This window comes from Mercenaria mercenaria, chromosome 14 (assembly GCF_021730395.1).
Source record: "Mercenaria mercenaria strain notata chromosome 14, MADL_Memer_1, whole genome shotgun sequence".
Lineage (NCBI taxonomy): Eukaryota > Metazoa > Mollusca > Bivalvia > Venerida > Veneridae > Mercenaria > Mercenaria mercenaria.
The window spans coordinates 64,607,404-64,627,154 of NC_069374.1; the positions used below are offsets into that span (position 1 = coordinate 64,607,404).

Here is a 19,751-nt window from a genome sequence, read left to right on the forward strand (position 1 = left end):
TTCAAAATCAGATGAGCTAAAAATGTTGACGCAGAGACAATGGACGACGGATTACAGAAGCTGAACCATCCACCTAGACTAATAGCTCACCCTGAACAAAGTTCAGGTGACATATTTGGAGGCATACCATATTTTATGATTAATCATTTTTCACAAAATTTTAGCATCAGTTAAAAACAGTGTCCATGAATACTCATACTGTTCATGGTTCATGATTACGAAAATGCTTTGCATGTATACAATAAATGTTTAAAATAAAGTGCTTATAAAAAGTGTCAAAACCTCACCCCTGGCACCACAAATGTACCCCAACTTAACCCCCACCATAATCCCAAAACCAACAAGATAATCTCTTGTTTAAAAAATTTGGCTCTTTCAAATATAGCTTCCTTCTTCCAGTTCTAGTGTTGTTTTCATTCCAGTATTGATGTGAGTGGAAGAAGTTTGAAAATGGTTTCATAGAATGATTTACAACTTAATCCGCCTAGTGCATAACAGGGTTTTTTCCTGAATTCTAGCTTCATTTTGTTAGACTGAGATATAATGTATACCTCATTCTAAATGTGTCTGAGGGTGGCAGTATCACCAAGGGTGACAGTATGTGATCTTCATGAATTTTTAAAATATAAATTTAATACTGCCATTTATGGCCAAAAAATATTTTTCCCATTGTAGGAAACAATTTAGGAAACGGAGAAAAAATTTCGAAAAATGTTGCTTATATGCTAAAATATCTTTAGAGTTTTAACTTTTAACATTTTATTTCTTTTATAACAATCATAAAGTCAAAATGATCTTTTAAATAATTTTGGACTCCAAAATGGCCTAAATTTACAATGAAAAATCCCCTTCAAAAATAATTCTTCTTGATAATTCAAAACTAATCAAGATATTTTGAAAATTCAAAAAAATGTTTCTATTACCACCTGGTGGCATGTTATTCTGCCTTTGCAACCAGTGCAGACCAAGGTGCAGGCTGATCATGGTCAGCACTGTTCGCTATTCAGTCAATAAATATGGCATTGCCCAAACTGAATGACGGACCAATCCATTTCAGAAATTTAGCGGAGATCAGGGGAAACCCTTGTTACATTAAATGTGGTTCAAACAGTTGATGTATTATTTAGAGAAGAGTTTTTAAGAGCATTATGATGTACACCAAGGAGCAGTCAATCACTCTTAACACTGTTGTTCACACTTTATAAGTTTTCTCTGGAAAGAATGAATATGTGACTGCTTCCCTGATTATAGTAAAGATTTCATGAATGTATCTGCAAGTGTTGGGAATCAGTCTAAATTTCTGCACACAAAAATAGCCTGATGATTTGTATCAGATGTATCACCTCTTATGACAGAACTTGTTCAAAGCTGCTTTAGCTTATAACTCCCCGAGCTATATATGTAAACAATTTCATGAAAATCTATTCAGCAGTTTGGAAAATATGAAGTGGACATAAAATAAAGTCTGGTCTGACATTGACTTTGGTCCTGGTATTATGATGGTGAACATTTACATGTAGTTAGCTGAATTTCTGAAATTTGCCTATGGAAGTGAATAACTGACAGATGCACAGATGGGTGCTAAATGACTCTGATTTTGCGCCCTTCCTCTCTCAAAAAGACATTGGAAGTGGGACACTGCTGCTCTGATTATACATACAGCAGGAATCTGATCATGATTACCAGATATAGTCATAATTACTAAATACAGTCATGATAACTAGATACAGCCATGATTACTAGATACAGTCATGATTACTAGGTAAGTCCTGATTACTAGATACAGCCATGATTACTAGGTAAGTCCTGATTACTAGATACAGCCATGATTACCAGACAGGTCATGTGATTACTAGATATACCCATGATTACCAGATAAGCTGTGATTACAAGATAAGTCATTATTACCTGATACAGTCATGATTACTAGATACCATCATGATTAAAAGATACAGTCATGACTACCAGAAGCCATCATGATTACCTGATACAGTCATGATTACAAGATACAGTCATGATTACAAGATACAGTCATGATTACTAGATACCATCATGATTAAAAGATACAGTCATGACTACAAGAAGCCATCATGATTACCTGATACAGTCATGATTACAAGATACAGTCATGATTACTAGATATATCCATGATTACCAGATAAGCTGTGATTACAAGATAAGTCATTATTACCTGATACAGTCATGATTACTAGATACCATCATGATTAAAAGATACAGTCATGACTACCAGAAGCAATCATGATTACCTGATACAGTCATGATTACAAGATACAGGCATGATTACAAGATACAGTCACAATTACTAGATACCATCATGATTAAAAGATTCAGTCATGACTACCAGAAGCCATCATGATTACCTGATACAGTCATGATTACAAGATACAGTCATGATTACTAGATACCATCATGATTAAAAGATACAGTCATGACTACCAGAAGCCATCATGATTACAAGATAGTCATGATTACTAGATACCATCATGATTAAAAGGTACAGTCATGACTACCAGAAGCCATCATGATTACCTGATACAGTCATGATTACAAGATATAGTCATGATTACAAGATACAGTCATGATTACTGAAGATACCATCATGATTAAAAGATACAGTCATGACTACCAGAAGCAATCATGATTACCTGATACAGTCATGATTACAAGATACAGGCATGATTACAAGATACAGTCACAATTACTAGATACCATCATGATTAAAAGATTCAGTCATGACTACCAGAAGCCATCATGATTACCTGATACAGTCATGATTACTAGATACCATCATGATTAAAACATACAGTCATGACTACCAGAAGCCATCATGATTACAAGATACAGTCATGATTACAAGATAGTCATGATTACTAGATACCATCATGATTAAAAGATACAGTCATGACTACCAGAAGCCATCATGATTACAAGATACAGTACAGTCATGATTACTAGATATATCCATGATTACCAGATAAGCTGTGATTACAAGGTAAGTCATTATTACCTGATACAGTCATGATTACTAGATACCATCATGATTAAAAGATACAGTCATGACTACCAGAAGCCATCATGATTACCTGATACAATCATGATTACCAGAAACCATCATGATTACCAGATACTGTCATGATTACCAGATACGATACCATCATGATTACTAGATACTGTCATGATTACCAGATACGATACCATCATGATTACCTGATACAATCATGATTACTAGATACTGTCATGATTACCAGATACAATCATAATTACCAGATACCTTCATGACAACCAGATACCTTCATGATTACTAGATACCTTCATGATTACTAGATACCATATGGCATGATCACCGTATGCCCTTACATGGACAGCTTCAGATCTTATATTACACTTCACCTATGAAATGCAAATTCTTACTTAATGTCAACATTACTGATCAGAAACCAAATAATTTGGTAAAACCCATAAAAACATCCTAATTAAATTAGCCCTTCCCCTGCTGAGGCACAATTAATGATAAAAAACAACTACCAAGGTTAAAATGTTAGCTAAAAATACAATCAACCTAAAAAAACTTCACTGGGATTAAGATCCACAGTTTGTAAATTTTACTGTCTTGTCAAGGTTACTGGAGCATTGATTTTCATGCAGCTGGGAGAAATACAAGGCGTATGAACATGCAATGCATGCTGCTCTCCTATTGTCGAAGGAAGGCATAATTAAGACAAATCTCTTTATACTCATTCAAGTTTGCATGGTTTTTGTATACATGTAACCTCAAGATGTTAATGTCAAGCTAGCTAATGTCGAACAACTCTGGATTTCTTTAAAAGATGAAGATGAGTTAAAATCAATTGATCAATGAATATGTAAACAATGACTTAATATGTTCGACACTGTGCTCAGAGTTCAGTAATCTCTTAAAAGAGCAGTTGAAATAATCAATCAAAAGGCTGCACCAAATCCTTGTTCATTTCTAAGGCCAATTTATTTGATCTGTTTGCAGAAGTTAAATGCCCTAGCTGCAAGGAATAAAGCCCTTGTACCACATGCACCCAGTTGACAAAATCCCCCAATTGCCTCTTAGTATCATGTCATAATCCCCAGTCCCCTACAAAAATAAAACACCAAGAGACCCAGTTACAAATTCATGCTAGACTGTTAACAGACAAACATTCCGGCAAAAAAATAAAATAAAAATATGGCTTTTTGGTAAAAAAGGGCTATTTGAGTGTTAACAAGCAAATTCGATGAATTGGAATCCCCCGCCGAAAGGGTCAGAGTTGAGGAACGGCAAAAAAATATATCCTGCAAAAGGTTAAGAATGTTACCAAGAAGCAAATAATTTCATTAGTCAAATCAAATTAAAAGAAAATGAATGGTTTGTTTGGGTGGGGGGGGGGGGGGGGAGGATACAACAGTTTACATGTTGATTATAAATATTGGTAGAAAACAAAAAATGAAAAAAAAAAAAAAAAAAAAAAAGGGGGGGGGGGGGGGGGGTGAGGGGGAAGGGGGTGACCAGGTGTAGGTACACAACATCACATGTTTATAATAAATGTGCATGGAAAAGAATGGAAGAAGTTTAATGAAATTCTTCCAATTGGTTGGTTTGTTATGTACAGATCTGTGGATTTTTAAACAATTAAAGGGCAATAACTAAATGGAAAATTGACCAATCGAAAAAAAAACTTGAAGGGAATCGTCGCAGTATCTTGGTTCATGTCTATTTCAAGTTTGATGAAATTCTACCTGCTAGTTACTGAGAAATGGCTGCAGACGGACATTTTTCATTAAATCAAGGGCAATAACTCTGAGGGAAATTGACCTATCAAAAAAAAAATTGACGGGCATCAGCGCAGTATCTTGGTTCATGTCTATTTCAAATTTGATGAAATTCTACCTGTTAGTTACTGAGAAATAGCTGCAGACAGACATTTTTTATTAAATCAAGGGCAATAACTCTGAGGGAAATTGACCAATCAAAAAAAAAACTTGACGGGCATCATCGCAGTATGTTGGTTCATGTTTATTTCAAGTTTCATGAAATTCTACCAAGTAGTTACTGAGAAATGGCTGCGGACGGACGGACGGACGGACTGACGGACGGACTGACGGACGGACAACGCCATTTCAATACCCTCCTCCCGATTTCATCGGCGGGGGATAATAAGTTGTTGACCTAGAACATCCAGTTTCAAACCTGACCTAGCTTTGTGCAAGGATTTATGACTTCAAGCAGAATGTTGACAAGGTGTTTCTACAATTTAACCTAGTGACTTAGTTATTGACCTCAGGTAACCAGATTTTGAAAATGACACAGATTTCATACAGACAGACATTCTAGATTTCACAGAGACAGACATTTTAGATTTCATACAGACAGACATTCTAGATTTCACACAAACAGACATTTTATATTTCATACAGACAGACATTCTAGATTTCACACTGACAGACATTCTAGATTTCACACTGACAGACATTCTAGATTTCACACTGACAGACATTCTGATTTCACACAAACAGACATTCTAGATTTCACAGAGACAGACATTCTAGATTTCATACAGACAGACATTCTAGATTTGACACAGACATTCTAGATTTCACACAGACAGACATTCTGACATAGATTTCTGAGGATCAAATAGTAACTGTGGCCTCTAGAGTGTTAACAACATTTTTCTATGATTTGACCTGGTGACCTAGTTTTTTACTTCATTCAACCCAGTTTTGTACTAGAAACAACAAACAATTGAGCCGCGCCGTGAGAAAACCAACATAGTGGGTTTGCGACCAGCATGGATCCAGACCAGCCTGCGCATCCGCGCAGTCTGGTCAGGATCCATGCTGTTATCTTTTAAAGCCTACTGCAATTAGAGAAACTGTTAGCGAACAGCATGGATCCTGACCAGACTGCGCGGATGCGCAGGCTGGTCTGGATCCATGCTGGTCGCAAAGCCACTATGTTGGTTTTCCCATGGCAAGGCTCAATTAAACATTCTCACAAAGTTTCATGAAGATCATGCAAGTAGAAAATGTGGCCTTTAGTGTGTTAACAAGATTTTCTGTAGTTAAACCTAGTGACCAGAAGTTTTTATCTACAGTAACCCACTTTTATCCTTGACCTCAATTTCACACAAACATGATCAAAGTTTTATGAAGATCAAGAAGAAAATATGGCCTCTAGAGTAACAAGATTTTCCTGCTAACTGACCCAGTGACCTAGTTTTGATCCAAGATGACCCTGGTAATGAACTTCTTCAAGATTTTATTGAGGGCAACATTCTGACCAAGTTTCATTCCAACACAGCCAAAATTTGATCTCTTAGTAAGTGTTAACAATCATAGTGTTGACAATAACGACAAACACAGGGTGATCACAATGGCTTACAATAGTTCGGGAACCTGATCATTTCAAGTTTCAGTCCATTCCCATACACTACCTTATGTATAAACTTACTCAAATTTGGATGCAGATGCAGCACCGGTGAACAGCACAGTGCAAAAGCTCTATTTATTCTTCAAATAGTCAAGGTAAAAACCTGTCCAAAACTTCACTTTGTTTTCATCTAGAGTTTTAATTTATTCCTCATGTAAGGAAACCAAAAGATGTATGGAAATTTAACTATAGTGGCCAATTTAGAAGGGTACTTGGTTTACAGGGGAAGTGATTTAGAGGGGGATCTACTGTATGAGGCTACCGACTTTATAAAACAGTGAAACTTATATCCTTAGAACATTAAACTGAAAATAATACAGGGATTGTTAAACAGATTTTATCTTTACATCCGGTTATTTACATTTCTTCAAAACCATTATGATGCAATTTCATATTATCACACAGAGTTTTATGTTTGTTATATAATCCCTGTATTATTACAATAAATTCCTTCAAAATGATAAGATATGGTTTAACTAAGAATCTAAGTGTATATATGCAATCTTTCTAACTTCTGAACGCCTTTGAAACTTGGTGCATTTTTCCTGCAAGGGCATAATTTATACAAAGTCACTTTCTAGAGAGTTGGCCTGTACAAGTGAATCAAATATCTTCCACTGGGCTAAATGTATAACTAGATTATCTTGCAGTTTCTTTAACTAAGATCTCGGTCCATATTCATTAATGTTTGAATTTAAGAGACGTTTAGATGCCGATTTTCCTTTTCTTTATGCTCAGTCATTGTTAAACATAATGATAATCACATCATATGAAACTTTACATGAATATTCATTCTCTACGTAAAGCTGCGGTCAACGGCACTGCAAAATTTCATCAGCATTAATATGTTGTAAACAATTATGACAACTTGAATATCTGTCATTCTTAAGCTGTTCATTCTTAATTGTCTTAACTGAAAACACGTGTCTAGAAAATCAGTTTCCTGTCTTCAAAGTAGTATACGATCTACTGCTATACTATACCATACCATACAGCTGTTGCTTTGCTATACCATACCATAAACTATTAAGGATCGACTAGATGTGTGTCAATAGAACGTGCATGCAGTGCTGCCCCCTGCCCCTGTACATGCTTTCATAACCCTATGTGTAATATTATTTAAGATAGTTGCAGGATAAAGTTTTAAGCACGTCATGCATATTTTTAAGCAAATCAAAGACCGTAACACCTTGTCTGGCTAAATGAAATCCCAGGGGCTTATTTTCACATGCTGTTTAACAATCCTGTACTTCTTAAAATGCAGGTGAGACAAACTTTTATGCACTAAAAATGTATGCATATTTTGACTTAGTCAAGGGCCATAACCCTGGCCGAGTGAAATATCAAACAATATCCCAAGGGCACAACTTCATATGTTGAATGATATGACAACTGGTTGACTTGAAGTCTCTCTCACAGACTGACACACAAAAATAATTATTCATTTTTCTTAAATTGCTATTAATTCACAAATGTTTTGAAATTTGAAATATGCAAATTATTCATCTAAAAACTCTGTTACATAATTATGTTTTCAACATATGCTCCTTTTCCCAAGCTAAATCAGTTTATTCAAAAACCAACAGATGGTACATTCTTTAAAGATTTTGACAACAAGAATTCAGTTTGTATGTTCATAATAATCATTTATCTGCACAAAGCAGTATTCAAGTAACCAAATGCAGCGTTCCCTGCAGTCGTATTCTTTCTTATTGTCAACATGATATCGACAACTTCCTCACATGAAGCGGAACAGAGAGATGATCGACAACCCCTCAACACACTCTAATCTCTAATGAAAACAAGGACCTGCATTTTCAAAACACAAAATCGTGCCCCCGAGTGCATATCCAAAACTGTTGTTTTATTGAGGTTTTAAGTTTAAAGGTGAAGATCATGTGAGGTTAAGGTCATCTATATATAGGTCAGTTTGTCGGTCATGACACAAGGCTTGTTGAGTATGAGTATGTACTGAACTGGGTCATCCATGTGGGCTGTATGACCAAAAATATTGTTTATTTAGGTTTTAAGTTTGAAGGTGAAGGTCATATGAGGGTCACGGTCATTTGTATATGGGTTAGTTTGTAGGTATTGCCACAAGAATATTTGAGTGGGAGTATGAACTAAATTGGGTCATTAATGTGGGCTGTAGGCAATCTGGTTTGTACAGATGGACAGTTCAATCGCTGTATGCCCAGGGGCATGATAAAAATATTTATGGTAAGGTTTTTTCCAATCTAATGGATGTTTTTCTTTTGGATTTTACACTAAATGAAGTAAAGCTGACAAACCTATCACAATTCAAGTTGTCTGCAAAAAAGTTGGAACTTGCAACATTTCTCAAAAGGAAAATGCTAAGAAAGGAAATTAAAATTTTATCTGTTGTACGTCTTGTAAACCCTATCCAAAGATATATTTGAATTTGTAGCCTTAAAACATTCAATCATATTAAAAAAATGTTACTAAGAGGTCATGATAAGCGGTGAGTACAATTTATTCTGTCAATGAAATCAGTATTACATACAGTACAAACCAATCTTAAAACACATTTTTTAATACACTGAAGTAACTATAAAAATTTAAACACTCTATTCTCTGTACACATAATTTATCATGTTTAATTGATCTTAACTTAGTATGCATTAATTTAGACTTTTATGTGCTTTTTACTGAATTACCTTTTATCAATTTTTAGTAACGAGTCCGCCATATTAGACTTTTGATTGTGTAACTTCCTGCTTACAGTACTCTTAACCTTTGGAGGGGGAAACACCCTGAAAATACTGAACAAGGCTCAACTATTCAAAGTCACTAAAAAAAATGAAAAGAAAGAAAACACTGACATAAACTAGATCAGGGTCTAGAATTTCGAGTCATAGGACTTTTCTTTTTTATGATGCTTTTAATGAAAAAATAATTTAATCACACCTCCCGATTAACATAATGGCTGATTCAAATAGTTCTTTTTTAGGCTCTGTAGAGCATTTTTCTTGAATTTTTTTCTGAACTAATGTGGCAGGTCTGGGCTTGGCATTCTGGTAGTATTTTCATCAAGAAATAATTGCACTTTAGAAGTTTTCATGGAAAGTAAGATCATGTTCCGATTTTACATTGTGCTTAGTTTTCTTGCATCATATAATTATATTGACCCAAAATTTTCTTTGGATTGTTTTTTTCAGCCCTGACAAAAGTTCCTCAAGAACATGTCTGTTAAGTTACAGACATTTAAAAAGAAGATCCTGATGTAAGCTGTTTATAAATTTTGTTATGAATAAATGCAGCCAGATATTTAGTGTGTTTATGCCTTAGTTAGGCCAATGTCATTTTTGAAGCAAATTTATTATGTATATTTCATTTCCTTTACTCCAGAGGATAAAAGTAAATCTTTGACAATATTTACTTTTTGGTTTTCAGTTATTTTTTCACCTCTTGGAACTCTACATGACAGTGGGCTCTATCTTCTTGGAGAACTGGGATCAAGGTTTTGAGACCTGTCAAAATGCCAGTATCTGATTGGTTAATTCTTAGCACATCCACGAAACTGACCAATGGAAAGCCTGTATTCTGTGTCTGCTCTTCAAACTCCCATTTTAAGACGTTGATCACTGTTCTAAATAAGTTAAACTGCAATTCCACAACTGTGTATCTATTATCGTATCTTAGACTTTTCTCCATGTTACTAAGAAATGAGGCTGTAATTTATATACTTGAAGATCTACCTTTAATATCAAAAGGTAAAACAGCTTTCAATCTTGTTGATGACTTCAAAAAGTCTAGACATCAAATGTATCTCAGCTGATCAGCCTGATAATGTCACTCAAATCAACCCTCCTTCAGGCTACTCACATAGAGAGACATGAACATATGAGCCGTGCCATGAGAAAACCAACATAGTGGCTTTGCGACCAGCATCGATCCAGACCAGCCTGCGCATCCGCGCAGTCTGGTCAGGATCCATGCTGTTTGCTTTCAAAGCCTATTGGAATTAGAGAAACTGTTAGCGAACAGCATGGATCCTGACCAGACTGCGCGGATGCGCAGGCTGGTCTGGATCCATGCTGGTCGCAAAGCCACTATGTTGGTTTTCTCATGGCGTGGCTCATATGTACAATGTATTAACAAATTTAGTTTTCTACAAAATGAAATAAATGTGAGTTTTGTCACATACCATATTTCAAAGATTTATGAAGTAGGAAAGTAAGCACAATAATGTAGACTTTCGACATAAGAAACAGATGTCTATGACTACATCCATGAATTCTAGGCAATGTTGAGAACCAGCCTGTATAAAATATATTAGCTGCAAAGACCCTGGTTTGGTTAATACTGACACACAAAACAACGACCTGTAGACCAATCAGATCTGTGTACAGCAGCAGCTAGACCCATGAGATGGATGTACAGAAGAGCTGTCAAATTCAAGGGCATTAACTCCACAGCAACAAATGGTATGGTTTAGGAACTCGGCAGGCATTATATCCTCATAAATATTCAGACTATGTTTGGTAAACATTGGATAAGAATTGCTCAAGTTAACACAATTTTAGCAAGTTTTACTAATTCAAGGGCCACAACTCCAGAGCCACTAGGACATCCAGCTGGTTTTAAAACTTGGCAGAGATATTTTGCGACCCAGTTTGATGAGTTAGTTGACTGCCTGCCTCAGGTGATCACATAATATGTCCCCTTTCACAAGCACATAAAAACTGCTCATAAACATTTAATTCTATGAGGTTTAGATATGGAGTGCAAAAAGCTTCTTAATCTAATGAAAAATAGCTCATAAACCATAAATGTTAGCTTGGATGGGTCCACAAAGCCACAAAAATAACAACTATAGGCTCATCTCTTCAGGGAGGAAATGGGTGTTGAAATTGAAACCTACCAATAAACATTTTAGCATCCGGTTCTATAGTTAGTATTTCATATGATTCTACTGTTAATAATTCATCCTGTTCTACAGTAAATAATTCATCCTGTTACACAAGTACTTCTAATCATTTTTGATGATTTCTGTAAATGATTGTAAACTTTAATCTTATATGAACTACCACTATGTCCACTTTCTAGAAAATCCTTGCTGGGGGCCTACTAGGTGTGTTCATGCCCAGTGGGGCTTCAACCCATAACCCCTGGCCCCTGGGTTGATCAGCTTGCACCTTAACCACTAGACCATTTCTCCCCTTTTGCTTCCCTTTCTAACACAAGTTAAAGTGACCTGTTATAGTTTGTAGGTCTTGCCACAAATATTGCTGAGTGAGAGTACGAACTGATTCTGATCATTAATGTTATTGTCTTTTGTTTTTGTTGGGTTTAACATCTCACTGACACAATTATAGGTCATTATGGAGACTTTCCAGCTTTAATGGTGGAGGAAAACCCCAGGTGCCCTTCCTTACATTATTTCATTACAGGCAAGCACTTGGGTAGAACCACCGACCTTCCCTTAGCCAGCCGAAGAATTTTACGCCCCCCGAGTGAGGCTCGAACCCACATCAATGAGGGGCAACTGATTTGAAGTCAGCAACCGTAACCAATCAGCCACAATGGCCCATTAATGTGGGCTGTTGGCAATCTGGTTTGTACAAACAAGTGAAGGTCAAGGTCATCTTGGTAGTTTTTTGTGTTGACTAAGTGGCCACTTATGATCATTTTAAGTGTGGGTATGAACTAAATTGGTTCATCAATGTGGGCTGAGGGCAATCTTGGTTGCACTGACAAACAGATGGACAGTTCAATTGCTACACGCCCAGGCGCATAAAATATTCTCCTACACCCTTACTATAATAATGTCAAATCTTTGTCTACTTACCAGCTGTTACGGTGGATGACATTGGGCTGTGAGCATCAGTTGCTGGGGAACCAGCCTGAAATATATTTTGACAAATCTTTATATATATTATGTGGAGGATATAGTGCAGTATCAGTAGCTGGGGAACCAGCCTAAAATATGTAACAAAACTTTATAACTATGATATGGATGATATAGGGCTGCGAGTACCATTTAACCAGCCTGAAATATATACACAAATCTTCATATGAATGGAACTCGGTTGTGAGCATCAGTAGCTGGGGAACCAGCCTGAAACATGTGCACAAAACTTTAGATTATTTCATGGACAGTAAAGGGCTGCCTGACATGAATACTGAAATTTTTATGTGGATTTTATAGGGCTGTGAGCATAAGAAGCAGTTGAGCCAGCCTAAAATATATACAAATGATATAAGGGCTGTGCTCATCAATAGCCGGGGAACAAGCCTGAAAACTATATATACATTATATGGATAAAATAGGACTGGGAGGAATCAGTAGCTTAGGAACCAGGCTGAAAGATTGGAATAAAACAATTTTTAGTCTGGCTCAACTCAATTCACGGTGTAGGAACAAACAGAGACAAGGATCTGTATCCAGAATCTGGTCTCACCGTTCCATTGAATTTGCCTTAAAGGAGGAAGAAATCAACTTTGAAGGTAATAAAGAAGATAACATATATTATTCATTTTAAAAACCAGTCATTCATTAAAATGACTTAAATTACACTTTTTATCTTATATGTACCTTATACAGAACAAACTGTTAGTTATTTACAATGCTTATTTAAGGTGGTTAACCAGATTTTGGTCAAGCAATTGATATGTTTGAAAAAAAATTGCAGTTACTGATCATTTACCCCCGAGTGATTTCACAGCAGGTATTTTTAAAAATTTGATTTTCCTATCCTGGTTGCACTACCAAGATAAGAGGGTTTTTTAGTGTAAGTATAAACTTGATAAATTATACTTTGCCTGAAGAATGATGTAGAATAAGAACTAATGTATTATTAAATTTGTCGAAAAATTTGCATTCCTTTTAATACATTTCTTGGTAAAATCATTATACCTCCTTTCACCTTAGTTGGCTGCACAACCAAGATAGACTGTAAGTAGATTATAAATAAATGAATTCTGAAAGTTCGCTTTTGGTTCAGATTGTTGAAATATCTCAGTCAACTATCAAACACAAATGTGTAACTACAAAAAATACTGAAATCTTACTAAGCAGTTTTGATGAATTTCATCTTGTACTCTAGACAATAAATTCCAACAAGTGGTTGCTGAGAAATACTCCAGACAAGAAATTGTACTATAGTTTACCATTGTTGAATAATCAAAGGGAAAATAACTCAGTGAATCACCTGACCAAAACATTCAGATACAATGCACACCTCTTTAAGAGTGAAATGCATCCATGAGTTCCAGCTAGTGGTTGCTGAGGAATACTTTGGACAAGAATTAGTACTATAGTATACTATGTGGAATGCTAAAAAGCAACAACTTTAAGAGAATATAAGCATCTCCTCTTGGGAGTGAATCTTCCATAATACAGTTTTGATGAATTTCATCTTGAGACTGCTACATTCTTGTCCAAAGTAGGCATAATATTATACTGATTGAAATACTAAGACAAGATCTAACACTATTAACTCCATGGTTTGTTGTTTGCTTTTGTTGGGTTCTAGTGTTAACATAACACAAGTCTGGTCATATGCTGACTTTTCCAGCTTTTGATGGTGGAAGAAGACATTAGGTGGGCTTGATTGTGTACCCTGTTTTCGCCCGGTACATAGATTTCGCCCTATCTGTACTCATTTCAGTGGGGTCAACTGCCTGCATATCAATTTTGGTACATATGCAATGCTTGTCGAATTGCCCTATCGAAACATCACGGCACATTTCGGTGTACAAATTACGTGATCCAGATAGCCCTGTCCTGAATCGAGCAGGCACAAGGAGAGAACCAATCAACTTCCAAGTCTTTTTTGTATGCGGAGTAATCTAAACCCCAAGTGAGGATTCCACTAATCATGAAAGTCACCAAAGCTGTGTCAGCATTTTAAAGTTTGTTAAAAATCATCTACCTAAACATTCTGCAGAGATAAAATCAGGTTTATTGTGCCAAAACCATTTTCAGTCTCGTCGTCACTGTGTCTTTGACCTTTGACTTAGTGACCACAGACAATCACCATATTATGCAGTTTGATGACTGTAGTCCAATGCGGCCAAAACTTTTTCAGTCTCAGGATCACTGTGACCTTAGCCTTTGACCTCCTGTCCCCACTAAAGATAGGAGTCATATACTGACAGAGGCAATGATCCTATGATGTTACAAGACCTAACATCCCCTAGATAATGATGGAAACCAACTGGTCTATTGATTAACCTTTACCCTGCTAAATTTCTAAAATGGACTGGCCCATCATTCAATTTGGGCAGTACCATTTATTATTCATAGGGGTGTTCACTGAAAATTTACTGACTGAATAGCGAACAGTGCAGACCATGATCAGACTGCACGGATGTGCAGGCTGATCTTGGTCTGCACTGGTCGCAAAGGCCGAATCATCTGCCGCCAGCAGGCTAAAGGTTAACTGACAATGATCAAAACAATACTCTCACTCTTCTTCAAAGGGGGCATAAATATCACAGAGAGAAAACAAAACCAAACTTTTTTTATCAAAGTAAACAATTAATACAATATTCTTATGCATAAATGATGTACATGACAAAGCTGTAAATTGCACCTAAAATATGTGAATTTAATTTAACAGTAAGCAGTAATTAAATGATATATTTCCAGTAATTATTTTTCTTGATAAATGTGATCCCTTTTTAATTCAAGATGTGACAAAATTTGAGGACCAAAAGATTATGTTTTATGGCCTAACTCAGCTGAAATGAGATTCAGAGAAATTTCTAAGAGTAAAGTTTTCGTAGGCGTGTTACAAGCAGCATTTTTTCTGAGTCATTCTGTGCATTGCAATAGGTTTGGAGCACTGCATTGAGTCTGTGTCTTTCAAGAAAGTATTATGGTATGAAACTTCTCTGTCCAACTGTCCCTCATGAAAATACAACTAAGAACCAACACAGGGTCTCCATGCCTGAGTGGTTAGGCTAAAAAAAAATATGTGTGGTTTAGAGAACATTGCCCAAAAAAGTTAGGAGGGTAGTTTGTTTTTTTTTTGTTTCTTTTTTTTTTCTTGAAATCATCTCATTTTCATGACGTATGCTGCTTAACTTGCTTAACTTAAGGATTGTACTCTTTAACCATGTAGCATTCCTTTCTTCTATGCTTGCTGTTTTTAATTAAATAAAAAATAAATGATGAATCAGATTGTCCTAAAACAGATTTTTGAAAACAGAGAATTAAGCAAAAATATAATAACTGGAGGAGAAAGTTATCTTACACAAATAAAATATGCTGCACTTGAATAAATAAAGTTGAATGTTTCAATGACCATAAGTCTGGAAGAAGTTGGCGTCATTATTATTATTATTTATTTTGCAATTACAATCTTTTTTCAACATTTTACCCTGCAATTTTCACTGCATACCGAAAGAGTCCAACATCAATACCATTCTTTACATTTGACAGGATAGTATATAGTTCAGAAATGCTTCCAGAATCAGTACATTTATTATCTTAGTTTTATCTGCCGACAAAAGTCACCAGGCTATTCCATTGTGCTACAGAAGGCAATAATTGCATAACATTTCACCATTAAACTACAAAATAAAACTTAATGCTAGAAAAACCTCAAACATATCAGAAGAAATTATGCTTGAACGTTAGTATCCGAAAAGATGTTATCCGAATTCCGAGTTATAACAGGTGCCCGCAAGCGTACTAAAAAAATTCATACCCCAAAAAAATCGGAAAAAAATTATTAAGGTCAGCGGCTAAAATTAGGGTCGGTCAGGTTCCCTGAACCACACATATTTTTTATTGCTGCTAAGTCTATAATTTCATTCCACTTGATGGTTTTAAAGTTATCATCTGTACAAAAAAAGGAATGGACTGATGAAGAGACAGACAGACTGCATTACTTTATCTCCCTCTTGCAGCTGTGGTAACAGAGAACAAGAGCAGGAAGTTAATGGCAATGCTTCTGGGAGCATTTATTCAAATGTATATGCCAACATTAACTAACTGCAAACTGCATCCATTATTATATTACATGATCCACCCTCTGGAGGTATAACATAATGAAGTAGTGTGATATACTTTACATTCATTTCATTTAACCATTTATTACACTACACACAAGGAAATTATAAATGCCTCATCTAATCATCTGAAAACAATTGTAGCTGTTTGTAAAACATGTATGACCCAGATAATAGCTTATCTCATTTTCAGTCCCATGATCACTATGACCTTGACCTTTGACCTACTAACCTCCAAAACATTAGGAATCATTAACTTCATAAGCCCAATCATGCTTTCAAGTTTGAAGGTTCTGGTTCTCAAGTTATTTAAATTCTAACCAAGTTTCATCAAAATCTGTTTGAAAATTAGCCTCTAGAGGATCACATTAAAGAACTAAAGATTTGAACCTATATAAAAACAAGAGCACCGCCTTGCGGGTGCTGACGCTCATCTGATTTTTTTTGTATAATAGAAATATTGTCCTACCCATGATTTTCTAAGTCTAAAAAGGGCCATCATTCTTGCAAAAAGCAGGATAGAGTTATGTTTCTTGATGTACAGTGTCCACTTATGATTGTGAAAAACTGTTGCAAGTTTTAAAGCAATAGCTTTGATAGTTTATGAGAAAAGTTGCCTTAAACATAATACTCAACCAAGAAAATGATTTTCTAAGTCCAAAAGGGGCAATAGTTATTGCAAAAAGCAGGATGGAGTTATGTTGCTTGCTGTACAGGGTCAGCTTATGATGGTGAACAAGTGTTGCAAGTTTCAAAGCAATAGCTTTGATAGTTTAAGAGAAAAAGTTGACCTAAACATAAAACTTAACCAAGAAATCTGATATTTTCTAAGTCCAAAAGGGGCCATAAATCTTGCAAAAAGCAGGATGGAGTTATGTTTCTTGCTGTACAGGGTCAGCTTATGATGGTGGACAAGTGTTGCAAGTTTTAAAGCAATAGCTTTGATAGTTTAGGATAAAAGCTGACCTAAACATAAAACTTAACCAAGAAAACTGATTTTCTAAGCCCAAAAGGGGCAATAATTCTTGCAAAAAGCAAGATGGAGTTATGTTTCTTGATGTACAGGGTCTGCTTATGATGGTGAACAAGTATTCCAAGTTTCAAAGCAATAGCTTTGATAGTTTAGGAGAAAAGTTGACCTAAACATAAAACTTAACCAAGAAATCTGATATTTTCTAAGTACAAAAGGGGCCATAAATCTTGCAAAAAGCAAGATAGACTTATGTTTCTTGCTATACAGGGTCAGCTTATGATGGTGAACAAGTCTTCCAAGTTTCAAAGCAATAGCTTTGATAGTTTAGGAGAAAAGCTGACCTAAACATAAAACTTAACCAGGCAACGCCGACGCAGACGCCGACGCCGACAACCGCTCAAGTGATGACAATAACTCATCATTTTTTTTCAAAAAATCAGATGAGCTAAAAAGGGGGAAATTACAGATACACAGAAATTTCCCGGATTATGAAGGAACAGCATGGCATGACCACAACATATTCCCTGTGTTTCAAACGAAAGCACTCTGAGATGATTCTCCCCACCCAGAGAGACTCTAAGGTTTTTCTGGTAAGTTAAACTGCTGTTATCATATCAGTATCAAGATTTCACCAACCATTTCTTAGAATAAACAGTTAACAAAGAAATGAACGCATACTTTCGAAGTCTAACAACCAGTAGCTGAGGAAGCACAATTTTTCAGTTTTAAATGCCATTTTAAAAAAGCAATTACCATCTGTTTGTTATCAAAAGGTGATAAAACTGTAAGAAACGTAGCTAGAGCTTTATACAAAAAGAAAAGTACAGAGCAAATTGTAAGAGCGAAACTTTAAAGTTTTAATAAAAAATCAATTTTATTACAAAAAAATATAGAACATATTAAATTTAAGGGATTTTCAGGGGTGGATCTAGGATTTAGCAGGAGCAGATTTTGTGGTGCAAGCATGTTCCAATGGAGATTTAAAGCCCCATACTTCAGGAGTTATTTTGGGGCTGCGCTTCCTTGGTCTCCCAACTAGATACATCTTGATTTGTTTACAATTTTACATTAACAGGATGTTATAATTTACCTTTACAACCACAAATACTTTATGTATAAACTTTTTCAATGTCATATTTCATCAAGCGGAATTCAATGGGAAATTTTAATTGTACAATCGTGAAGATTTTTTTCCCTGCATGTATTTGTTTTGTGTTATTAACGCATCATTTTTTAAAAATATTTTAGTAAGGGCATTAACTGTACCTTATCCACACTAACCAGAGGCAGAGGACGGAATGACTAAACAAACATAACATCCTTGTTCAAATTATCTAAGTGAAATGTCTCGTCTAGGAATCAAACTCATGACCCTGTGACCTGTATATCTGTACTCTCCCTATTGAGACAAGCAGACAGGGTTTTCCTATATTAAGGTCATTATCGGTATTTGAAAATATATAATTTTGATCATGTGATAAAAAAAGAAAATTACACTATGTTTTTCCACACTCATTGAATAAAAAAAGGATAAAACTAATTCTAAGTAAAACCTTGCATTTTATTACTGAGTAATGTTAATATGAAAAGACGCTCTTGTAATATCCTCTATTTATCAATATCATTAAGACTGATATGTTATACAGGAAATTCTACTTTAATCAAACAACATGCGCCACTACATAATATATTTACTTATTAAAGGGGGGTAATCAGAAAATGTAATTAAAATCAATATGACATGCTTTATATGGGGATTTTTTTTAGCTCCATGCAAACAATCATTTAATTTGTTAAAGAGAATATGGTATAAAATTCTCCAAAATGGTCAATGAAATGTGATTTACAGATTTCAAAGTAAGTAAGTATCGGAAGATGTATCCATGAAAACAGTCTGATGGATCTTTACCTACACAACCAGGTCAGCATCTAAAAATACACTAGCAACAATTGGTACCAGCAGAAAAACAGCATGTCATACAGGTCTTTCAACTAGATGTGTGTTCATAGAACACCAGTCTCCCCATTTCCTGTCTTTGTATGTGATGTTACTTGTTGACAATGCTAAGCAATCGAGCTGTCGGATGACAGCGCGCTCGACTATTCAAAGAATTGATGGAAGGTGCTCGACTATTTGAAGAATTGATGGAAGAATGAGGTCAAAATATTACCACAGATTTTTAGACAAAAGAAAAAAGATAGATAAGACATACAATGTTCCTGTACTTGTGGATTTGGATAAGTCTTGCACTATAATGGCAATGTCTGACCATGATGGTAAGCAAGTGTTCAAACTTTCAAAGCCTTATATCAAACAGTTAAGACAAAATATGG

General features: G+C 35.5%; 1 protein-coding gene across 6 annotated transcripts in view; it reads right to left on the minus strand.

The window, feature by feature from the left end:
* LOC123527814 (zinc finger protein rotund-like) overlaps positions 1-19,751 on the minus strand; it is a 199,858-nt gene that overhangs the window by 30,091 nt on the left and 150,016 nt on the right. For all 6 annotated transcript variants that reach the window (XM_053523732.1, XM_053523734.1, XM_053523731.1 and 3 more), the window contains one exon: positions 12,273-12,327. In XM_053523732.1, coding sequence (XP_053379707.1) covers positions 12,273-12,327 — 55 coding nt within the window. The remainder of the gene's footprint in view (positions 1-12,272; positions 12,328-19,751) is intronic.